Source organism: Culex quinquefasciatus, chromosome 3 (assembly GCF_015732765.1).
Source record: "Culex quinquefasciatus strain JHB chromosome 3, VPISU_Cqui_1.0_pri_paternal, whole genome shotgun sequence".
NCBI lineage: Eukaryota > Metazoa > Arthropoda > Insecta > Diptera > Culicidae > Culex > Culex quinquefasciatus.
In genome coordinates, this window is record NC_051863.1 from 101,338,686 (window position 1) to 101,362,902 (window position 24,217).

Here is a 24,217-nt window from a genome sequence, read left to right on the forward strand (position 1 = left end):
GGTGAAAAAGTTTATCTGCAAAACTACAAGATCGCGACGCAGCTCGACAGGACCACCTCTGGAGGAGGAGGTGTGCTTGTCGCTGTTCATCGTGATCTCAAGCCACGCCGGCTGCCACACTTCAAGCTGGACATCATCGAGGCCGTTGGGGTGGAAATTCCCACTTCGGTTGGCCCAGTACTCTTCATTGCTGCATACTGCCCACGTCAGGTGAATTCCAGAGATGGTTCAGCAGCAAAACTGAAGAGCGATATCCAGAAGCTGACACGGCGGAGCGCAAAGTACATCATCGCTGGTGACCTCAACGCGAAGCATGAAGTTTGGGGCAACAGCAGGAGGAATCGGAACGGAGTGATTCTGCACAACGATCTGCAAAACGGATACTACAACGTTGTGAGTCCAGATCGTCCAACGAGGGTGGCTCGGTCTGGGAATCACTCAATCATCGACTTCTTCATTACCAATATGGCTGAGAACGTGGCTCATCCTGAGGTGTTTGAAGAGTTGAGTTCTGATCACTATCCGGTGGTTGTGGAGGTTGGAGCATCCGTTACTCCGCAGCGGCAACCAACCCGGAAAGATTACCACAACGTTGACTGGCAGCAGTTTCAGCAAGTGGTCGACAGCAACATCGACTATGATCAACACCCGGAAACTTCTGCCGATATTGATCGTTCGCTGGAGGTGATCCAGCAGGCTATCAACCAAGCAGAGGCTGCCAACGTTCGGGAGGTTCCTGTTAATTTTAAGGTAACTGATATTGACGTAGATACTAAACACTTGATTAGACTTAGGAATGTTTATAGGAGACAATATCAACGGACTGGGGACTATGACAAAAGATTTCAGTGAACAATTTGAACAAAATCATACAAGACCGACTTGACAATATCAGAAATCAAGAATTTTCAAAACATGTAAGCCAGCTTGGGAATTATTCAAAACCATTTTGGAAACTTTCAAAAGTTCTTAAAAACAAACCAAAGCCTATTCCTCCTCTTATTGTTGAGGATTCTCCTTGATTACATCCGAGGAAAAGGCAAATGCACTTGGGCTTCATTTTGTTAGTTCTCATAATCTTGGCGCTTCCATGACCAGCCGTAAAGAAACATCAGTTGCCAATAGTATTTCAACAATTAATAACTCTACCTTTGAATTTCCTGCAGATTCCCATGTTTCTGGTGAGGAAGTCAAAGTTGCAGTAAAACAAATGAAAAATATGAAAGCTCCTGGCTTTGATAACATTTTAATCTAGTGTTGAAAAAACAGAGTGATCAGTTCTTTCAACATCTAGCCAATATTTTCAATAAATGTTTGCAACTTGGTTACTTCCCCACCAATTGGAAACTGGGCAAAGTCATACCAATTTTGAAGCCTCAAAAGATCCAACATCGCCAACAAGTTATCGTCCCATTAGTCTTTTGAGTAGTCTGTCCAAACTCTTTGAGAAGGTCATCTATTCAAGGCTTTTGGATTTTACCAACGATAATAATATAATTTTGAATGAGCAGTTTGGCTTCCGAAAGGGACATAATACTGCTCATCAGCTTACGAGAGTAACTAAAATCATCAAGCAGAACAAGCTTGAGTCTAAATCAACTGCTATGGCTTTGTTGGATGTTGAGAAGGCTTTTGACAATGTTTGGCATGATGGTTTGATACATAAACTGTATTTATACGGTTTTCCAATGTATCTTATCAAAATTATCCAGCACTATCTTTCGGAGAGATCGTTCAGGGTTTTTCTGAATGGGATTGCTTCTGGATTATTCAACATTGATGCTGGGGTTCCCCAAGTATTCTTGGCCCACTTCTGTACAATATTTTTACATCTGATTTGCCTACTCTTCCTGGTAATGGTGTGTTGTCACTTTTTGCTGATGACACTGCCGTTATTTATAAGGGTAAAATAACCAGATATTTAGTTGGCCGTCTTCAGAAGGGTCTTGACGTTCTTTCCGAATACTTTGGCGACTGGAAAATTCGCATAAATGCAGCAAAACTCAAACCATCATTTTTCCACTTTCCAAATCGGCCAGATTTGTCCCAAAGGATGATGTTTTGATTAAAATGAATGATGTTTCGATACCCTGGTCAAAGGAAGTTGTCTATTTAGGTCTCATACTTGACTCGAAACTTTTGTTTCGGCAGCATGTAGACAAAATATTGAACAAGTGCAGCATTCTCATCAGGTGTTTGTATCCTTTAATTAACAGAAAATCAAAGCTTTCTTTGAAAAATAAGCTAGCAGTTTACAAACAAATAATTTACCCCGTTATTGAGTATGCAGTACCTGTTTGGGAGTGTTGCGCTAGAACTCATAAATTGAAGCTCCAGCGTGTCCAAAACAAGGTACTCAAAATGGTTTTGAATGTTCCTGGCTGGACAAGATCAAGTGAGGTTCATGAATTAGCAGAAGTAAAAATGTTGGATCAGAAGATTCAAGAAAAATGTTTGAAATTCAGGGAAAAATGTGCTATTTCTGAATACCCCTTGATTCAAGGATTGGTTTAGTTTATTGTAAGTTTAAGTTAGTTTTAGGTTAGGTTATGTTTTCTTAACATTTTTTTTTTTCCTCATTGTACCTAGTGTTACAAAAATGATAAATCATATATTTTTAAAGTTATGGAAATGAACAGTGTTTAAATCACGAAAAGCAAATTAAAGCTGAAGAGCCACAGCTGACCACTTATTATGTAAACCAAATGTAATTATTATAAGAAAGATTCAATAAAGTATATTTAATTCAAAAAAAAAAAAAGGCCCGTTCTTACACTGAAAATTGCGAATTGCGAATTGCGAATTCGTTGCAATATTGATCAGTACAGTTTTAAAGCACCATCTTCGACTTTGCTGTAGATTTGACAACTGTCAAATGTTGTTGTTGTGAATTTCCTGGAAAAGAATTGACTAGTTTGTTCTCACGGAGATTTGTTGTGCTACTACCCGGCCCGATCAGAAAATTACATCTTACGGTAAACTTGTCATGTTGCCAAAAACATGAAGATGACATGTTTCCAGAACGCTTGACTTAAGAGATGTAGAAACATAAAATGTAACATGAGTTACTCTACGAAACATCAAAAAAATATCAAACCAAGTTCACATTTTGAACTTAAAAATATCATGTCATGGTACCGAAAAACATCATCCAGGAACATGAAATAATCATGGCCAATTCTGCTTTTTCCTGAAAAAATTGGTGCGAAAAAATATCATCCAGAAACATAAAAAAATCATGACAGGTTCAGGTTTTGCCTGAAAAAAACTGTTCGTAAAAATATCATCCAGAAACATTAATGTATCATGAAAAGTTGTGATTTGTGAAGAAATCTTACAAATCCATAATTCGCAACTTCCCATGATACATTTTTATTTTCAAATGGTATTTTTCGACAGAAAACTTAAAAGGGCTTATTTTTTAAGTAAAAGTGCATCGCGCTATCTGAACTGAGTACACCCTTACCAAAAATCATGATTTTCTGAGTTCAATATCCCACTTTTCATACGATTAACCATTTTTATGGTTGTAGTACCTGAACTCAAAAAATCGTATGAAAAGTGGGATATTGAACTCAGAAAATCATGATTTTGGTAAGTGTGTAAGCCCAATGCACTGTTTACAAAAAAATTGTCAGAAGAAGTTTTTTTTTATGTCAAAACTGTCATCTGAAAACATAAAAGAACTATGAAAACAAGTGATATATTGGTGTTTTTTTCTGAAAATATATAAATGTACTAGAGTCTAACTTATTTACATAAATTGATTGTTTTGTTTGATTTGGGGTTAACATTAATAAGCATGGGTACCATAAACCAGATGACTTTGATTGAAGATGATTTTGCAAAACGAAAATATGACTGAATACGAATGAAAAAACGTGAATCATACAACTGGTGTAATCGTCTTATTGAAATGCTGAATTGCATATTTTTAGATTCCTTTTTATTTTTGCCAATAAATAATTCTAGATAACTTTTTCAAAACCACCAAAGCGCCATGAGTTTCCTATTTACATAGGACCTTTTTAAAAAGTAAGCGAGAATTACAATTTGCATGAAGTTTTTCTCAAAAGTAGTTTTAAGGGTAATATCTCAAAAATTAACACCATTAATGTTTTCAATTAAGACCCATTATCTTTTTAAAAAAACGGGAATTGACATGTATTGAATATCCAATTGATAAAAAGTGATATGTTCACATAACAATATTTTTTAACATACCTTGTAAATGATCTCTAAATCCATCCAATCAATTCCCTATGATGAATACTATGATATGATGATGGTTGTCCAGAAATTGCTGTCCTGTGAAAGAGAAGAGAACACAAAGTATCAATTCTAAAATGAAAATTTAAATCATTTTTGTAAAGATACTCCGCCTTTACAATAATTATTAAATGTAACTTCTACAAAATGAAAGCAAACAATACTTATCTGAATAAAAACGAGAATTCCGTTGTCGAAATGACCGGATTTGTCCAATGCAAATGATGGCTACCAGAACGATGGAGGCCCCAAAATCTCCCGGTGGAAGATGGTGCTGCTAAATAGGTAGGACCCGCCCCGCTGGAGACAGTTACAAAACGCAGCTGCTTATTAGATTGCACCGTTTTGCCTCGTCCTCCTTCAGAGGCTGAAAATAAAAAAAAAACTATTTGAACCGGGCTTTTGACGGAGGGGACAAGCTGCAGCAGAACAAAAACATTGGGGGCTGTGATAAATAAATAATACCTTGCGACTGCAAAGCTCCTCTTCCACGAGATGCATCTGTCAACAGGCAAAACTAGCACCGTCTGCCACAGGAAGAATCTGGAGATTGTAGAGCTTCCGTAAAGCTGAATGATGGTGGCCATACCGGCAACGAGGATTCCTCTTCTGACTTCTTCTGTGACAGGTGCAAAAGTCGATCGCGAAAAAACCTCCTCCGAATTCTTTTGCAAACCACATCCCCACATAAACAAACTAATACACACGCAATTACCGACATAAAACACATAAACAAAAACAGCACAGCCTGCCGGGTTCACTCCGCACCGAATTGAAGCCTCAGTTTCCATCGGTGGCCAACTCTGGCGGTGGTGAATCTACTTAGTTTTCCTTCTTCTAGTGCAGCGATTCTCAACGGGGGTACCGGGGCTACTTGATTTACATGGTAGAGGGTACCAGCCTAGAAGAAGGTTGAGAATCGCTGTTCTAGTGCACCAAAATGGTGACGCAAAAATACACAAGATTCTCGCTACAAATCGTTCTTTTCCGCGGTAAAACGACAACCTCCACTTTTCCCTCACTCACTACACATAAACAAACACAAATGCATACGACTATCGACACATAATGCACCAAAAATGCACTTTCTCCCGATTTACGAAACAAAAAACCACAGCACCGGTTTGTTTTGATTCCTGTTTTGACATTTCGCCGTGTGTGCGAGTAGCAAGTGGGAGAAAAGCGAAAAGAGAGAGAGAAAGAGCGCGCACGCACAGTGAAAGCGTACTGTGAAAAAACATTGCGTATAAATTGAATTATTTATCAACATTGATATTTAAATTGAATCGATTTTTGTATTGAGTTTTTGCCATTAATATTCATTTTATATTAATGCCAGAAAACTCAGTAACAATGTGTATTTTTTATGGGACACCAGTCATATCTATTTTTTGAAGGTTTTTGTTAATAACTTTCAATCAATCTGTTATTAAAATGATGTACTGAAAGTCAACAATATTTTTAAATTTTAAAAAATAATTAAAGAGGTTCATTAAATATTTAAATAAAATTTCACTTTATTTGATATTGCAAGTTACATAAATAATCAGTTTTTCAATGTAATATAAACAACTTTTTGTTGGAAAAAGTTACATTGACTTTAACATAATCTACCTCTAAAAAAATCAATTTATAAACTTAAAAACGATTCATGCCCAAATTCTTTAAAACACTGAAATAATAAAAGCAAATCAAATATTGAAGAAAGATGATGTTCTTTCTTCAGTTGAATTATTCGCTCAAAACCAAAATCTTTCTTTGAATTAAGTTTTTAAAGGTACTCCTCATCTTAGCTTAGGACAACTACTATACCAATATAATACGGCAACAACGTTAAATAAAAAAAAATCTCTTCACGAGAACGTCTTTAAAAAATATTTAAACAATAATTCGCACAAAATATTCTAGTGACTTCCCAGAAAAAGATTTTCGAAGCCATCTGTGATCAATATATCTTGGTGAAAATTCAATTAATATAAAATTTATCACTACATTGATTTGGTTTGAAAAAAATATATTCGCAAAATTAACAAAATGAAGTTCGAACAGTGATAGGTTCACCTTAAAATAATATTTTTCGTACATACCTGGTTAATCCTCTTCCAATCCATCCAACCAAAGCATGATTGCATCGCAGCTAATTTGTCTAATTAAACAAAATGCCAGATGCTGAATGTCCCGAAACATGTCCAGATTGTGGTCCTGTTGAAGAAAACAAAACACAAAGTATCAATTCTCAAACAGAATGTCCAGGGTTTTTTTTATCAAATAATCCAACATGATATTTAAAAAAAATAGAAAAGGAAAGCAAATAATACTTATCTGAGTCAAACAATCGTTGAAATACTTCTTCCTACTAAGTATTTAGAAGCAGCATGTACCATCGATTCAGATGGACTCCACTCTCCACCTTCACCGGGAAACTGCTCGCGAGTCGCCCAATAGATTACCTCCTCCGAAATAACCAGAGAAAGGTTCTTCCTTTTGTCACGGACACCCCTAAAGGATAGAAGCAATGTCACATTGTCACGTCCCTGCCCCTGCCACACACTCACAATAATCAATTAAAAACGTAAACAAACCCCAAAGCACAGTCACATGAACAATCGCAGGCCGCAGCCAGCACCAACGCGGATTTGTCTGTTTTTCTCTCGCTCACCCCCTCCGGAAACACCAAGAAAGTTTCATCCAGTTGTAATCACCCGTTCACCAAGAATACGTCAAACGTAAACAAACACACACGCACACAATCGCGCATTCGCGAAAACAATGTTCCCCCCATAAATCAGGATTCCAATCACGCGACACCAAAACCAAAACAAACCGAACCGAACCTTCACCGAGAACTCCCGTGTCCTGTCAAATCCACCAAAATCGTTCCGGCGTTGATCCGTGTCAAGACAGCACCTGCAGGAGGAGGAGGAGGAAGGAGGTCAAGTGACATTAAGGGCAAGAGGATTCCTCTTCTGGGGGCAGCTGCTTGGCCTGAACATTCCTTGCATCCGCCTACACTGAGCGGAACTTTTTCTTCGCCCCAGCCACCAAAACAGAAGCAATCACTTAACCACATTATATCGCGGCTCCCGAAGGCCACGGACCGATCGAACACACACTCCCTCGGCCATAGAACGTACTCACAACCCGCGGCGATTCGCGGACTATAATTCATCCGCGGAAAACTACTGCGCGAAAACGTAAACAAACCAGCCCGCCACGAACGCAAAAGCTGTCTGTCTGCCGATTGCCGATTCCTGTCACGACATGTCTCGCGCGTTGCGTGCGAGCAGTGAACGAAAGAAGAGAGAAGAGAGAGAGAGAGAGCGAGCGCGTGGGCTCATTTTTGCGCTTTGCGATGAAATTTTATGTGCGGTAAAATACTTTTTAATGTGATTAGTTTACCTAGTGTATTTAAAGTAAATTAAAGTGAAAAAAAACTCACTAAAAATTTCCATTCACAAAAGTGGCATTTTGCGGAGGAGTGTAAATTTTGCTAAGTCCAACGAAAACATGATGGAAAATAATTGTTTCATCTCATGATTGACAGGTCGATTTTTTTTCTAAGTCCCAAAATAATTGGACATTCGAAATTTTGCTAAGTCCAGCGAAAACAAGATAAAACTAGAAAATATCATCTCATGATGGAGAGGTCGATTTTTTTCTAAGTCCCAAAATAATTTGGCTTTCGAAATTTTTCTAAGTCCAGCGAAAACTTGATCAAACATCAAAATATCATCTCATGATAGACGGGTCGAATTTTTTTCAAAGCCCCAAAAAAATAAATTTTCGAAATTCTGCTAAGTCCAAAAATATCAAATAGAAATGAAAATAAAACATTTGGTGATACACTGTCTAGAAACATAAAAAGTATCATGAATTTCTGCGGCCAATTTTTTAGTTTTTGGAACAAACAAAAATCATGCCATGTTCACAAAAACAGTCCATGATATTTTTAAGTTCATCCTAAGATGCGACTTTCTGCCCGGGGGGCAGAAAGTTGCATCTTGGAAAAATCTACCCATGTTCGTAAAAACACGAACAAGTCAAGTTCACCCCAGGGTATGGTTAAGAGATAAACGAACATGGCCACGAACATAAATTGTTCGAGGCGTATCTGCGAAAAATCTTGTTGAGTTTATTTGACCAACAATGCCACATCAAGTTGAGTTTATAGTAGCAAACAACTGAAATCTTCCAAAAATCATATCAAGTTCATAAAGTAGATTTTGATCCCAAAATAATTTTATTGGTTTCTAATGCACCCCGCCACAATTCAGACCCCCCTTCTTCCTCTTCACAAATATGAGTAATATTGCAGGAATATACGCACTTACATCAAAACAAGATTTTTCAAAGTTGAAAAATTATTTTACTTTAAAAACTCATTAAAAAATTGTGGAGAAAGCGTTGAATTGCCAAAATGTCACAATAATTTTTCAATTCACGAAAAATCCAAAATCTCTATATTCCATTTTCATTAAATTAAAAATAAAAGTTTATGAAAATATTCCTAAAATTGCATAAGTCCAAAAATCCACAGTAAAATTTCAAAAAGCCTGGTAATGTTTCTTATCAAAATAATTTTTCAAAATGTTGAAAAATATTCAACTGGCTGAGAGCAAAAATTTCGCAAAGTCCTGAAAATCTAATAAATTCTACCAAAAATCTTGTCGTGATACGGATCCCGTAAATTTTCTAAGTGCCGGAACGATTTTTGTAGGGGGTATATCAATAATTATTAAAAACCGACTTTCGAATTTCAAAATTTCAATGAAGACGTTTTGTTAGGGACATTATTTTAGGAACAAACTGATGTTTTTTCAAAAATCGGACGAAAATTTCCTGTAATTTCGACGAATTTTCCGAAATTTTGGTTCAAAGCAAAAATAAACATCAAAATATTTTATCATGTTTCCAAATTCCCAAAAATTTTCTAAGTCCCAATTTTTTTTCGGTTTCCTCATCTCGAAAAATTTCTAAGTGTTGAAAATATTTTACTGGCCGAAAGCCAAAATTTTGCTAAGTCCAAAAAATCAAATAAATTCTACCAAAAATCTTGTCGTGATACGGATCCCGTAAATTTTCTAAGTGCCGTAACGATTTTTCTAGGGGGTATATCAATAATTATTAAAAACCGACTTTCGAATTTCAAAATTTCAATGAAGACGTTTTGTTAGGGACATTATTTTAGGAACAAACTGATGTTTTTGTAAAAATCGGACAAAAATTTCCTGTAATTTCGTCGATTTTTCCGAAATTTTGGTTCAAAGCAAAAATAAACATCAAAATAATTTATCATGTTTCCAAACTCCCAAAAATTTTCTAAGTCCCAAAAAAATGCTTTTTCTATAAAAGTAAAGAATTGAAAAATATACGCAAAAATTTCAAAGTCCAGCATAAATAAAATCAAACTTTAAAATATCAGCTCATGAACATTATTCTAAGTGTCGGAAATTGAAAATTATGTCAGTGACTGCTAATTTTTCTAAGTCCAGCATAAATTTGAAATAAAGTCAAAATAATAATTTCATGATGTTCGGGTGAAATTTTGGAAAAAATAAAATTTTCGAAATTTTTGCTAAGTCCAAAAAAACTACCACTAACACCTCAATATCAACTGTAGATAATGCAGTATGATCATGGAATATACTTTCCATGATACGCAGTCGGTTTCATAAGTCGTCATAACTCGAGGAGTTTACAGCAAGATGCGAATAAACAAGCCAAGATAGTTCGAAGTTATATCCACCAACTCACTTTCCGCCCGGGTAGTGAAGTGATTTGATTTTAAGCGGCTAATGATCTACAACGGAGGTCGGTGGTCGCTATCACCTACGCAGATTCCGGAACCGGTTCCATCGTGCCGCTTTCCGAACGCGACGTGGGTTTGCATTTGCAGCCTGAAACGGTGATGAGATAGAAATTTGGTGTCAAAGGGACTTTTATGTAAAATTAGACGCCCGATTTGATGGCGTACTCAGAATTCCGGAAAAACGTATTTTTCATAGAGAAAAACACTAAAAAAGTTTTAAAAATTCTTCCATTTTCCGTTACTCAACTGTAAAAAATTTTGGAACATGTCATTTTATGGGATGCTAATTTTACATAAAAGTCCCTTTGACACCAAATTTCTATCTCATCACCTTTTCAGGCTGCAAATTATTGACAAACACCTCTTTTTTCGCATGTTCAAAAATGGAAGGGGTCGTACCGTCCCACTATGGGGTATTTCCATAGAAGCGAGGGGCCAAAAATATTTTTTTGCTTTTTTGTGACTTTTTTGTGTTGTTTGTACTTACTATAATGAAAACAAAGGAAATTTGAGATTTTTTCAAAAAAAAAAGGTTTAATTTTCGATTTTTTCATATATTTGAGGCCACATTAGGGTGCCCAGAAAAAATGACCCCTTGCTCCACAAGCGGAGAACGGTTTTTTGGGTTTGGGTTTTTGGGCATCTGTGCAAAATTTGAGCGAAATGGGATGAGATTAACCCATTGATACTGATAAAGTTGGTGAAAAAAATGTTTTTCATACAAAAATGACTTTTTTAAATCGTTAATAACTTTTCAGGATCGAGTTTTGCAGGTTTGGTATGTTCTACAAAGTTGTAGAGCATTAAATTTTCAATAAGAATCTCACTTTTGGGATTGTTTGGATGGAAGTAGCGCAGCGTGTAGACCAAACCGTAAGAAACTTGGGTTTTCCATACATTTTTTCGATTTTTTCCATACAAACTCCCCCTTCGAGTATCAGTGGGAAAATGTTGACCGATTTTGCTCATATTTGGCCCAGAGTCCTAAAATAGCTCAAGAAACAATATTCAGCTTGTGGAGCGAGGTTTTGAGAAAAAGTCCCAGATTCTGGGCACCCTAGGCCACATGCATTAAAGTGGTGAATTTTAATATTCTTGCTCTGTCTATTTGATGCACGGAATGGCGGCTTATGCTATGTTACAGTTTCTGATTTACGTTCAACCCCCCTCCCCTTCCTCTTGAGTTAAAATCCACCTCTCTTTAAAAACCACCCCCCCCCCCCCCTCCCCCTCCAAATAAAATTCGATTTTTGCGGTAGCTGCCTGACGTATGGCGTCGCATGTGTGCATCAAGCTTTCATAGCATGCTAAGGAAAATTTGATGCTTTTTCAGGGAAAACCGTTGATTCCGGAGACATCGGACTGTTTGCCGATGCGCCAGGTCTAGGGACAACGAATCCATATGCTCTCTTCGGGAAAAATGTTCTCCAGACCATTCCCCTTAGGCCTGACCATACCAGAAGTTGGCGCGTGATTTTCCCAGACCTGTAGGAGCGTTTGAACAAAAAGTTCCAATTTCCCATAGTAATTCCCATGTAAACTTTAACCCTGATGCGCGCAGCCAGTTTACAACCAAATGAGCTGATATTTGGCATGAAAGTCCCTATGGGCATGCCCTACAAGGGGAACCATACTAAAACTTGATACGAGAACTTTTTGAAAAACGTACCCACCCTAATATCTATCCTCTCATCCTCTCCTCTCAAGTTGCCGTTCACTGCAACCATCCGTTCACTGCACAGCAAAAAAATGTGTAAATTTGGAAGGTGTAATTTTAGAAGGTTGAATATTACCTCTTTTATGATGTTATTTTACCTCAATTTAGACTGAAAAAGCGACATTACACCAGAATAGTGGTAAAATTACACATTTTCAGTGGTAAAATTACACATTTTTCTGACATAAAAGATGTACCCCTTTTTAGATGAAATTTTACCATGATTTTTTTCTGTGTGTTTAACCTCTGAAGATCCCTACTTTATTGGTCAATACCGGCGCCCTCCCAAAAAGCCTGCAGTTCAACGAAAGGGAGGAATGTTAGTCCGATAGTTGAAGTTGCAGACTCATCAAGCACATGGTTTTTCGCTATATACTTGTTGATACCGCTTGAGACCGTTGAATCCACAGCATCTCCTTCAAGCATCACGTGATTATTATTTTTTTGGGTTAGTAGGATAAGGTATTGGCTTTTCGATGCCTCCCGAGCTACGATGCTATGGGGAGGACTTTCATAACAGAACCGTCGGCGAGCCTTCCGAGCAACGAAGTTGGGGAAGGTCTTTCTGGTTAACATACAAAATCACTCACACACAATTATTTTGCTCCACTATTAACTCGACGATCCAAAATGTCAGTGCGTCTTTCGATCATTATATAGAAATGGCTTTTTCACCATAAAAAATAAAACCTGATTCGAAAAAAATATACACAATTTACCCGACGCCGTGCCTTCCGATCAACGATGATATAGGAAGGGCTTTGAAAATCACAAAACAATTAATTAAGATTACAAAAGCACAAAAAAAACACCAATTACTCAACGAAAATGACGCTCAAGACACAAATAATTCATTAGGGCAGGCGCGTGGCCTCGTCGCCCGCAATCGACTGAAGTAGGAAACACAATTAACACCCTGTTACTTTGGAACACAATTACTACGACAAACTCAACCGGCGGCGTGCCCTCCGATCAACGCACACATAAAAACACGATCGATCCTGTCAAGCAAGCACGTTGCCCCACCGCCCGCAAGCGACACACACAATTCACAACAAAAGGCACACACAAAAAAAAACACTTTTCACTCCGAATATTTTTTACGACCACGCGCTCCCCTCTACAAATTATGCACTCACCCCATACGAACAGCGACACAAAAGCACACAAAAAAATTAACCTGAATAATCACTACTTCGCGTCCCCGCTTCCAGCACACCAATGATGCTATTATTCGATTACCACAATCACTCACCTCATACGAACAGCGACACCAAAAACATTTCAGATTGAATTTGAGGTACCGTAAACTGGGGTGACTTTGATAGCCCGGGGTGACTTTGATAGGTTTTTCAAAAAAAAATCAAACCATCCACATTAACGACCCCCGGGTCTTTTGTGGTCTCTATTGCAAGTTTCTGCTCGAACCTAGGAGTCCGAAGGCTTGAATGGGGAGAGCACCCAAACCTCTTTTTACTCCAAGGAACCTTCCACCCCAGTGTTTGGACTGACGACCTTTGGATTGTGAGTCCAACCGCCGCCAGCGATTCCACCGGGGTAGGCTTGGTTTGGTGTGTTGTTTGTACTTATGGCATGGAGACGACTCCTACACCTGGAATGACTTAACGGCCTAACAACCAAGGCCGGGACCGACATTTTACTTCCTCATCCGATGGAAGGTTGCAGCAGATGGACATCGAACCCAGAATCATCCGCTTACAAAGCGGACAGCGTAACCATTCGGCCACGCACTGCCACACTTTTCAAATGCCCGTTAAATCAATATCTCAACATTTTTGAAAATTTAGTGTTTGTAAGCATTAAAGGATAACTTATTATCGAACATATATGCAAAAATGTGACCGTTCCATTGGATGTATCAAAATTAGTGGCCAGATCAAATTTCTATCAACGTCACCCCGGGCTATCAAAGTCACCCCAGTTTACGGTACCTGGCCAATTTCAGGAAGAATGGCAGAGGATTTGAAATTTTTGGATGTACCTGGAACAGGTGCGGCATAGGAAATACCGTTGCCTATTTCAATGGTAAAAGTATTTTGTCTAGCTCTCTCATTAGAGGGAGATAGCAAAAACGTTTGATTTAAAGTTGCTGGTACAACCTGACTTTGAGAAAATTTCGGTTTGGATTTTGGCTGATGCTTAGCACGAGAATCCAAAACCTTTTTTTCTGAAGGGGCAAACCCAGAAATTTGATTTGTGATTTCCACCACAATTTGCACATTTAAATTGGGTGCCTCTAGAGCGTCCAATTTCCCGTCCCGGGAAAAAATTTCCCGAGAATTCCCGGGATTTCCCGAAAAAAAATATTTCCCGTTTCCCGGGAAATTTATAAATTTCCCGGGAATTCCCGAAATTCAAGCGGAAGTATACATTTTCTTTAATTTTTGGAACTATTTTTTGAAAACGCTCTGGAAAAATAATCAATGAACAAACTCAACATGATTTTGTTCAATTAATTGTATTGTTTGGTTTATATATAATTAATCAGATGATCAGAAATTTTGATATCAGAATTATTTCTGATAATATTAATTTTTGAAGCAACTGGGAATAGATCTTGCTTAATGAGTATTAAATTATTACAATTAGGTAGGCTTTTAACAGATTGATGTTATTTCATCAAAACAATATTAACTCCTTACCTCCAAATTAAAATTGAGATTTTTTTTTACTTTTTTGTTTACCATGATCAAATGAGAAATCGAATTTGTGCAAAAAGAATTAATTCAATTGGTTGAATACCTAATACTAAAAAAAATACAATTTGAAGTAAAAGAATTATAGAGCACTGGTGCAACTACAGGTGTTAAAGGGTTAAATGTGAAAAAATAGAAAACTTTTTGTGGAATGATGTAAATTTATCGTGTAATTTAAATCATGTTGCATAATAACACAAAAAAATCATTTAAAAATTAATTTCTATTCTTTGTTCTCAAAAAATCCAAAAATATATTCTAAGCTTGCTTCAAATATTTGAAAACATTGGGTTGTTTGGAGTAAAACCAACACTATAAAGCTTTACCATTTGTTCGAGAGCTGAAACCAGTATTTGTCATGAATAACACAATTTCTGCATGTTTTTTTTTTTTTTCTCATTTCAATAAACTAGTCACAGAGGCAAGTTTAAAATTTCTCATCAAAAAATACCAAAATAAACTTGAAAATAAATTTTCTTGTAGTTGAATGATTTTTTACATGCAGTCAAGCTGTTAATTGATCTTCACACTTATTTAAACCATTAATGTTGATGTGCTATACAATTTTGTTGCATAATATTAATTTAAACCAAGATCATAACAATTTTCTACAAATTTAAAATTTCCCGGGAATTCCCGGGATTTCCCGGGAAATTGGCTGAAAATTTCCCGTTTCCCGGGAAATTTGTGACCCCGGGAAATTGGACGCTCTAGGTGCCTCCTTTCACGGGACAATTGTCCTTGTCATGAGAAGAATCCCCACAAACCATGCATTTTGAAACCATGGCGCAATGATCAGTACCGTGACCGAATGCCTGGCAACGCCGGCACTGGGTCAAATTCTGGCCATTACCACCATGTTTCTTAAAATACTCCCACTTTACCCGTACATGGAACAAAAACTGAACTTTGTCAAAAAGTTTCAAATTGTTGATTTCATTTCTGTTGAAATGAATCAGATAAAATTGTGAAGTCAAACCAAAGCGAGAAATATTCCCGTTTGATTTTTTCTTCATTGGTATTACTTGGGATGGTGCAAAGCCAAGCAACACCTTAAGTTCGTTTTTGATCTCATCCACCGACAAGTCGTTGGAGAGTCCTTTCAGGACCGCCTTGAATGGACGAGCATTCTTGGTCTCATACGTGTAGAAATTGTGTTTGTGGTTTTCGAATAACCAACGAAAGTTTGGTGATCTTGTAAAGATTCCGTCAACAAACGACATTCTCCTCTTCGACCAAGCTGGAACGAAACCTTCAAATTGCAAGTTTCCTTGCAATTCTTCAGTTGCGTTCAAAAGCTAGCCAAATCGGAGACGGAAGTCACAACAATTGGCGGAGCCTTTACTCGTTTCTCGACAGCAGAAGGCTCAGTACGAGGAGAAGGATCCTTGTCAACAGTTTCGGATAAAACACCGAAACTGTTTGCCAATGGAATTGGAGGATTGACATCACATTCAGAATCAGACCTCGGATGAGGCTATTTTCTTTTTCTGTTTCCGTTAGCCGATTTAGCGTTCAAACGCTTCACCGATGCAACGACCAAATCTTCAGAAGATTTGCGATTACCTTTGTTTTGACGCATTTTGCAAGCAAAGTTCTCTTGATAAGACGGCTTTGTTAGTAAAATACAACAAAATTTCAGGTGGTGTTAGTCTTGAAAATACTGTTTAGAATTTTGAAAAATAACTCAGGTAGTCTTTAAAAAGACTGTGAATTTTGCTTGAAATAACTCTGAGCTTAGGTAGTAAAAAATACCGCAGTTCTAGTGTCTGTTCACCTCGAAGGTTCACAAGACACTGTGCGGCGGAAGATCAGTGGAAGCTATCTTTCCTCGTTTCGAAACTTTTCAAAAACCTCGATCATGCTGATCAATACCGGCGCCGGGGTCGGGCCAATCGGCAGAAAAATGATCGCAGAATGCCAAATAGCAGATATATCAATCGGCAGAAAACTAAATGGCCGAATGTCAGCAAAGGTCAAATGGCAGAATTTCAAAGGCAAAAAAAAATTACAGAAAAGTCAAATGGAAAAAAAATTATTCAGCAGAAAAATTAAGTAACAGAAAATTAATAAGCAGAAAATAAAATGGCAGAAAGTTGATCAGCAGAAAAATAAACATCAGAAAATTAGTTAGCAGAAAACTAAATAGCAGAATAGATAGTTGGCAGAATTATTAAAAGGCAGATTTGAATGGCAGAATAGTCGAATGACAGAAATTAATGGGCAGTTTGTTGCTTATATTAGACGATGTTGACTGTATAGCTGTCGGCCACTATTGCTAGTACCAACCACTAGTGTCTTCCTTTTATTTACAACAGGGGTGACCAAAGCACGGACGAACGGACATGACACGGGGTTTCAAAAAGTGAAGCAGGTTTTCTTTTACTTCTTGGCGAAAACCTGCGCAAGCGAGATCGCTTATGTTAAAATCTTCGCGCCACCTGGTTTAAGGCTAGTACGGAGATCGGAAGGAAAGGGGTCAAGAAACAGCTTTACGACAGCTGAAGAAAGGAGATGGAGCGTTTTCTTGGGGCTTTTCTTCACCCACTCTGGCTTGCTTTCGCTGCCGCTGCTGACCATTTGAATTTTTTCTTGACCGGTTCCTTCCGATGTGCGTATACAAACAAAGCGAGCCGATGATGCAAATTCATGGACACTTTTTGAAATGGTCGTATGATTTTATATTAAAAATACAGTTTCTATCAATTTTTCGGCAATTTTATTATCTGTTCGAGCCGACACGTTGGCCCCACGGACAAAGGCGGAATGTTCACGGGTGGACTGATGAAGAAATAGTCACTCGGTTTAACTTTAACAACTAGCACTAATTTATTACTTTAAAATTACAAAGCGCGTGAGGGCGAAAAGGGAATGGTCCCGCAAAATGGCGTTTTTTTTTTCTCTCGTCGTCGTCGTCGCTCGTTATTCGTGTTTCGTTCGTCGTCCTTCGTTCGTTCGGCGTGCGGCAACGTCGCGCCGTTGCGCGCGAAAGGCATTGCGTAGGGTTGCGCTCGATCGCAGCAAGCTGGTTGCGGCAGGCGAGCAGGGTTGTCAAATTTACGCAGCCAGTCTAGCCGCCAACATCCTCCCCCGGGCTGGAACGAAGACGCAGCAATTTTTCCAGTTCGTTGTCCAGGATCGGCAAGACGGACAGCTTTGAAGTCGGTCGCCGGATGACGCTGCTACCAACCTTCACGTCCGCAGTGCGCACAAGACCGTCCGGTCCAGGGTAGGTCTGATGCACAATCCCCATTTTCCACTCAAGTGGCGGCGCGTTCTTCTCCTCCAGCAGGACCACCATTTGAGGGCGGATGTTCGGCATCTTCCTCTTGGCTGGAGGGTCGTCAGGTAGTCCCGTCGCCAAGCTCTCCAGAAGTGCTCTCGCAAGAGCTGTAGGTGCTGCCACTTGGACAGCCGATTTGTCGGTGTTCCCTCGTACGCCGGTTCCGGGATGGCCGTTAGAGGGCGACCGATTAAGAAGTGTCCCGGCGTCAGGACTTCCGGATCCGCAGGGTCGGTTGACATTGCAAACAGCGGTCTTGAGTTGAGCACGGCCTCGACCTCCGCAAGCACGGTCGCGTACTGCTCGAAGGTAAGCTGTGCGTTCTTGAGGATCCTCTTCAGGTGGTACTTCGTGCTCTTTACAGTGGCCTCCCAACGGCCACCGAAGTTCGGCGCGCCGGGAGGGATGAACGACCAGGTGATCTCCTTGGGCTGGCAGTACATCTGGACGCGGTCGTTGAACGTGCGTTCGTTGAAGAGAATGTACAGCTTGTGAAGTTCTGTCTTGGCCCCCTCTGTAGTTGGTTCCGTTATCCGAGTGGATTCGGCGAGGCACGCCGCGTCGGCTGACGAAGCGTTGGAGGGCGGCCAGGAATGTCTCGGTCGTGAGGTCCGAAACAAGTTCGAGGTGGATCGCCTTGGTCACCATGCAAACAAAGACGGCAAGTATGCCTTGACGATCTGTGGCTTCCGGGTTCCCACCTTCACAGTAATCGGTCCGGCGTAGTCCACGCCGACCTCGTCGAACGGAAGGTTCTCGGTCACACGGCAAGACGGCAGTCTCCCCATCAGCTAGCTCGTACTGCGTGGCTTCGCGCGGAAGCACGTCACGCAGCTTCTCGTCTCGCTCCGAACTGTCTCCGCAGAACTGTCGAGCAGCCAGAACTGTCTCCGCAGAATTGCAAGCAGGGACGACGGTCCCGCGTGCAGGTGTTCTTCGTAATACGCCACACTTTTTATTCAAGTGCCCAAACACATGAATGATTGAATATAGCCACATCATAGATCTAACTGGTTTGTGTTTCAACATCAATCCAAATCACTATCAAATGCAAGTGTTTGGGCGATTAACTTTTTGATATTTTTCGACACGTTATTGTCATTCGGGTGGCTCAAGCTTTTCAAGTGTTTTGCTCATGAATTTGTCCCACTGTCTTGAACTATTTAAAGGGATGAGGCAAACACTTGAAATTGATCTCAAGATCTACACAAAACAAGCACTATTCAAAGTCAACGTGATTTTCCACTTGAATTTAATGTGTTTTACTGATTGATTTTAGCGCGACTTTTATCGATAACTAGAAGCGAGGCTAGAACGAGTAGCACAAAAAACTTTCCCGTTTTCAACTGGCCGGCCGGCGCAGTGGTAGCGTGCACGACTAGCAAGCGAGAACCTGTATATCGCTTGTACGTACTATTATTTTTCAACACCATTTAACATTCAAGTGTTTGGCTATTGAAATTATTTCATGGCCAATAACCGCAATTTCGAGTGTTTTGCGATTGATATTTGAGTGCTCTGTACTGCAGGGTCAGATCATGTGCGAAACACTTCGATGCGCTGTGTGAGTTTTGCTCAGTGTAGGCCTTCACTATCAGGTTGGTCACTCGATGCTTGGGCAGGATCAGCTGGTGTTTGGCTGCGAACGGGAGCTCGGAGTGCTGCAGTCTTCCTCCCACTCGTAGGAGGCTTTCGTGTAGGAATGGCGTCAAACCTTGGAGACGCCCGGCCGTGTCGTTCTCGGCCACTTGCTGGATCTCTTGAGAAAGCACGTCGTGCTGCACCACCTTCACGATCAGCTTCAGGGACGACCGCAGCTCAGGAACGGTGAGATGGTGTAGGCGAGTTCGTTCCGTGAGGTTCTTGATCCGGCAGTTGTTCACGAAACGATGTCAGGTTCCTCCTGGTACACGACGGACTCCAGAAACCCTGGTCCTTCCCACCACTTACCGCATTTCATCTGGGCGGCTGGAAACATGCCGCGAGAGATCAGGTCGGCTGGGTTGTCCTTGGAGCGAATGTACTTGAAGATAAACCCGCCGGTCTTTTTCCGAATATCCGCGACGCGGTTGCACATGAACGTCTGTAGTTGGTCCAGCGGTTTCTTGATCCAGGCCAGCACGACTTGGCTGTCGCACCACAGCACCACGTTTCGGAACGGGAGAATCAGCGCCGCGATGACCTTCACCACCAACCTCGAGAGCAGTCGAAGGGCAAGCAGTTCCAGTCGGTGGATGACCAGTGGCTTGGTTGGCGCCACCTTCGATTTGCTGCAAAGCAGCCGCATCTTGCACTTGCCGTTCGGGAGCAGACTGCGAACGTAGGTCACCGCACCGTAGGCGACCTTGGAGGCGTCGCTGAATCCGTGAAGCTCTAGACCCTGGTTGCCAGGCCCGATCACGTACCGAGGGATACGGATGTCGCGCACGTCGGGGAGTGCGCACTGGAATTGGTGCCACGTGTCCATCATCCCGCCTTCCAGCAGAACGTCCCACGATAGACCAGCGAGCCAGACTCGCTACATCAGGATCTTGGCCTTGATGATGACTGGTGACAGGAGTCCCAGCACGTCGTAGAATTTGCCGATTTCCGAGAGGACACGGCGCTTGGTGGCATCTGCTTCAGCTTGGGTTACGATGAAACGGAATTCGTCGTCTCCTGGACTCCAGTAGAGTCCCAGGGCCTTGACCACACCGCCGATCAATCCGTCCAGGTCGATCAGCTTCTCTCGATCACTTTCAGGTATGCGTTCCATCACCGCAGGTTCGTTGGAGGATCACTTGTGGATAGGAAATTCGCCGCGACTGAGCAGGCCTTGCAGCTGCGTCAGACAGTCTATCACTTCTTTGGGGGAGCTCGCACCGGACAAGATATCGTCGACGTAGCAGGCCTCGCGCACAATCTTGGCAGCTAGCGTAAAATTTTCACCTTCGTCGTCGCAGAGCTGGACCAGACATCGCGTAGCAAGGAAGGGTGCGGACGCAGTTCCGTAGGTCACCGTGGTGAGTTCGAGGACACGGATGAACTCGGACGGATCGGCCCGCCAGAAGATTCGTTGGAAGCGAGTGTCAGACAAGGCCACGCGAATCTGGCGGTACATTTTCGAGAGGTCTGCGGTGAAGGCGACAGGGTGCTTACGAAAGGCGAGGAGGATCGAGAAGAGATCGTTCTGGACAGTGCCTCCGACCTGGAGGGCTTCGTTCAGAGACACGCTCGTGAGGGACATCTTTTCAGATGCGTCGAAGACGACCCTCAACTTCGTCGTGGAGCTCAGGGGCGCAGGATAGCGTGATGGGGCATGTAGTAGCAGTTCGTGTTCGGTAAGTCGTCGGCCTCTTCAACCGACTTGCAGTGCCCCAGTTCTTCGTATTCCCTAATAAACTCACCGTATTGCAGCTTCAAGGCAGGATCTCGGGCGAGTCGCCGCTCCATCGACAGGAAGCGCCGAAGAGCGAGTTGTCGGTTGTCGTCGAGCTTGGCGACAACTGGACGAAATGGCAAGCGTATCTCGTACCTGCCGGTTGGATCCCGCTTGTGGGTGGACGCGAAGAACGCCTCGCAATCTTTTTACTCGATGGAGACCGCTGTGGCACTGTCGATGTCCTCGACCTGCCAGAATCTCTGGACCGCTTCGTTGATGTCGTCGAGTGTGGCAGTGTGCGTATACTGCGGGCTTGGAACGGTGTCTCCAACTTCTCCGGCGATGACCCAGCCGAGGTGAGTCTCGCGCAGCTCCGGTAGATTGCCAGCTAACTCCATCTGTCCCGATTTTAGCAATCGGAAGAACATTGCGACCCCCAGCAGCATGTCGATGCGGTCAGGCTTATGGAATGCTGGGTCGGCCAGCTGGACGCCGACAGGAATCGGCCACTCGTTGATGTCAACTGGCACAGCTGGAACCATCTCGGTCACTTTCGGCACGATCAGGCACTCGACGTTGACGGAGAAGTTGCTGACTCGGGACTTGAGCTCGACCGTGACAGACTCCTTGGCGTAGGTCCTCACGGCCCCGATGCCGCAGATCGGGATGTTGGCAGCAACTCGTTGTAGCTTTAAGAGATCGGCCATAGTGAGCGTAATATAGTTTACTTGGGAACCGTTGTCGAGGAGGACGCGACAGGGCACGGGTTGGCCCTGGTCGTCGAGCAGGTTGACGACCGCGGTGAGCAGCATCACGGTCTTCACCGTTTGGGAGTGGTTGCAGGTCGCTTGGCTGGACGTCTGCTGAGATGTGCCTGCGGGTTGGACCACTGGCGGCTGGTTCACTTGTGGGGCCACACTCTAGGGAGTGGGCGGCTTCAGCGCAGGTTCTTGCTGCTCTCGTGGTTCGTGCAGCGTTGTGATGTCTCCGTTGGCACTTACTGCAGGTATACTTCGACAAGCACCGCTTCGTTGAGTGTCCTGGCCGCAGGCAATTTTAGCACAGGTTCTTCTCCCTCGCCTTGTCCTTTCGCTGGGCCACCGTGTATCCGAGGAACGTTGAGCATCGGAACGTTTGGTGTGCCTCGGCGCAAACCTCGCACCGGAATTCCGGCAGCGACGGTGTTGTGGCCGCGTTGGCTCGCTGAGACGGAGTTGGCTGTTGGCGGAGGGCTTGGCTGGTTTTCGTTGCTTCGGTACCTTGTTCGTGGCCTCTCACCGTTCCAGAACGGAGACCCGGTCCTTCAGGAACTGGATGGCGTCTTCGTACTTCGGGAGTTCCCCACGCTTGATGGTCGCCTCCCACTACTTGTAAGTTCCTTCGTCCAGCGCGTGTGTCAAGATGTAGACGGCGATCTGCTCGGACACTCCGGAGAACTCCTGGCCCAGGAACTTGAGGTTCTCGACATGTCCAGTGAAGTTGTCCAGCAGAGATCTCAAGTCCGCGTGGCTCTCCTCTTCCAACTTCTGCACTCCCAGCAGACCGCCGATGTGGAGATCGCCGCTTGTCTTCGAACCGCTCTTCTAGCAGTTCCCAGGCTCGCTCGTAGTTGCCATCCTGGATGGTCTTTTCGTCGATCGAACCTGCAGCTTCTCCGATCAAGGCTTGTTCCAGGTGGTAGAGCTTGATCCTGGCCGGTTATTTAGACTTGTCCACGACGTCCTTGAACATAACCTTGAACCTGTCCCAGGATTCGTACTTGCCGTCGAACTTAGGGATTATTCTGGGCAGGGGTTGCGAGATGATCACCGGTTGGGGCCTACCTGGTTGGAGTGCAGTGGATGGGCATGCAGCGACAGCGGGTGCGAGGTCATCCGCCCATTGCTCGAGAGTTCTGGAGACCTGGTCGTGCAGCTTCCTGAATTGCTTTCTCTTCTCGTCGTGTGGACCCCGAGTCGTGGAGTTGGTCAGGAGGACAATTCGCTGGAGGAGGTTGCCGATGTCGTTGTTGATCCGCTCCAAGTTCTTGAGATGCGATCGGACATCCGAAGTCGTACGATCAGGTCGTGCCCAACCAGCAAGTTCCGTTTGGAGCTCCTCGAGGGTGTCCATCTCCTGGTTCCGGAGGTGAATCAGGCCGTCCAACTCATCTTCGTCTTCCGCTTGCTTCTTCGCCGGGGTTCGTTGAACTTTAGGCGGCACTTTGCACTTTTTCACTGCACTTTTGTTTGGTGGTTTGTTTCTTCTTCTTCTTTCACTTAGTTTAAACACTCGCGACGGGAAATGAGGCCGGGTGCCTCCGTCGGAATCTCACGAATGTTCGGGAATCGAGACCGTGTAGTCTCGCACTTGTCACTCGCGGCTACGTTTTCTCACCAGAGTTGGGTTGCACGGGAACTGTCCGTTTGCACTCTGAGGCCTTTTGCCTCCTTCTTTTCACCGGGCTTCTTCACCACATCCACGCCGGATGTCCAAATTCGGGTCGATTGGACCAATGTTCGGCCCGGCACGTTGGCCCCACGGACAAAGGCGGAATGTTCACGGGTGGACTGTATTTTAGAATCCGATGGCCGTAAGTGTGATGAAGAAATAGTCACTCGGTTTAACTTTAACAACTAGCACTAATTTATTACTAGGGAATGGTCCCGCAAAATGGCGTTTTTTTCTCTCGTCGTCGTCGTCGCTCGTTGTTCGTGTTTCGTTCGTCGTCCTTCGTTCGTTCGGCGTGCGGCAACGTCGCGCCGTTGCGCGAAAAGCGTTGCGCAGGGTTGCGCTCAATTGCAGCAAGCAGGTTGCGGCAGGCAAGCAGGGCTGTCAAATTTACGCAGCCAGTCTAGCCGCGAATAGTATCTATGATAAATTACATAGAATAATTGAGACAAACTTAATTTCATACTAATGCTAAATGTTTTAATTAATTATTGCATGAGACATTTTGAGAAATCATGCGTAATCGCGCGATGCTACTTCGACGACTTGAATGTAGATGGCGCAAGTGATAGTTTGCTTCAGAAATTGGTAGAAAATTTGTTCCTGGTGTCATGTCCGTTCTTCCGTGAGC

At 42.5% G+C, this 24,217-nt stretch overlaps 1 protein-coding gene across 1 annotated transcript; it reads right to left on the reverse strand.

Annotated features, from left to right (window-relative positions):
* Positions 1-20,571: 20,571 nt before the first annotated feature.
* LOC119769164 lies at positions 20,572-21,021 on the reverse strand. Its single transcript, XM_038261068.1, has one exon. It carries the CDS (start codon positions 21,019-21,021, stop codon positions 20,572-20,574), a length of 450 nt encoding a protein of 149 aa, XP_038116996.1.
* Between the last annotated feature and the right edge of the window lie 3,196 nt (positions 21,022-24,217).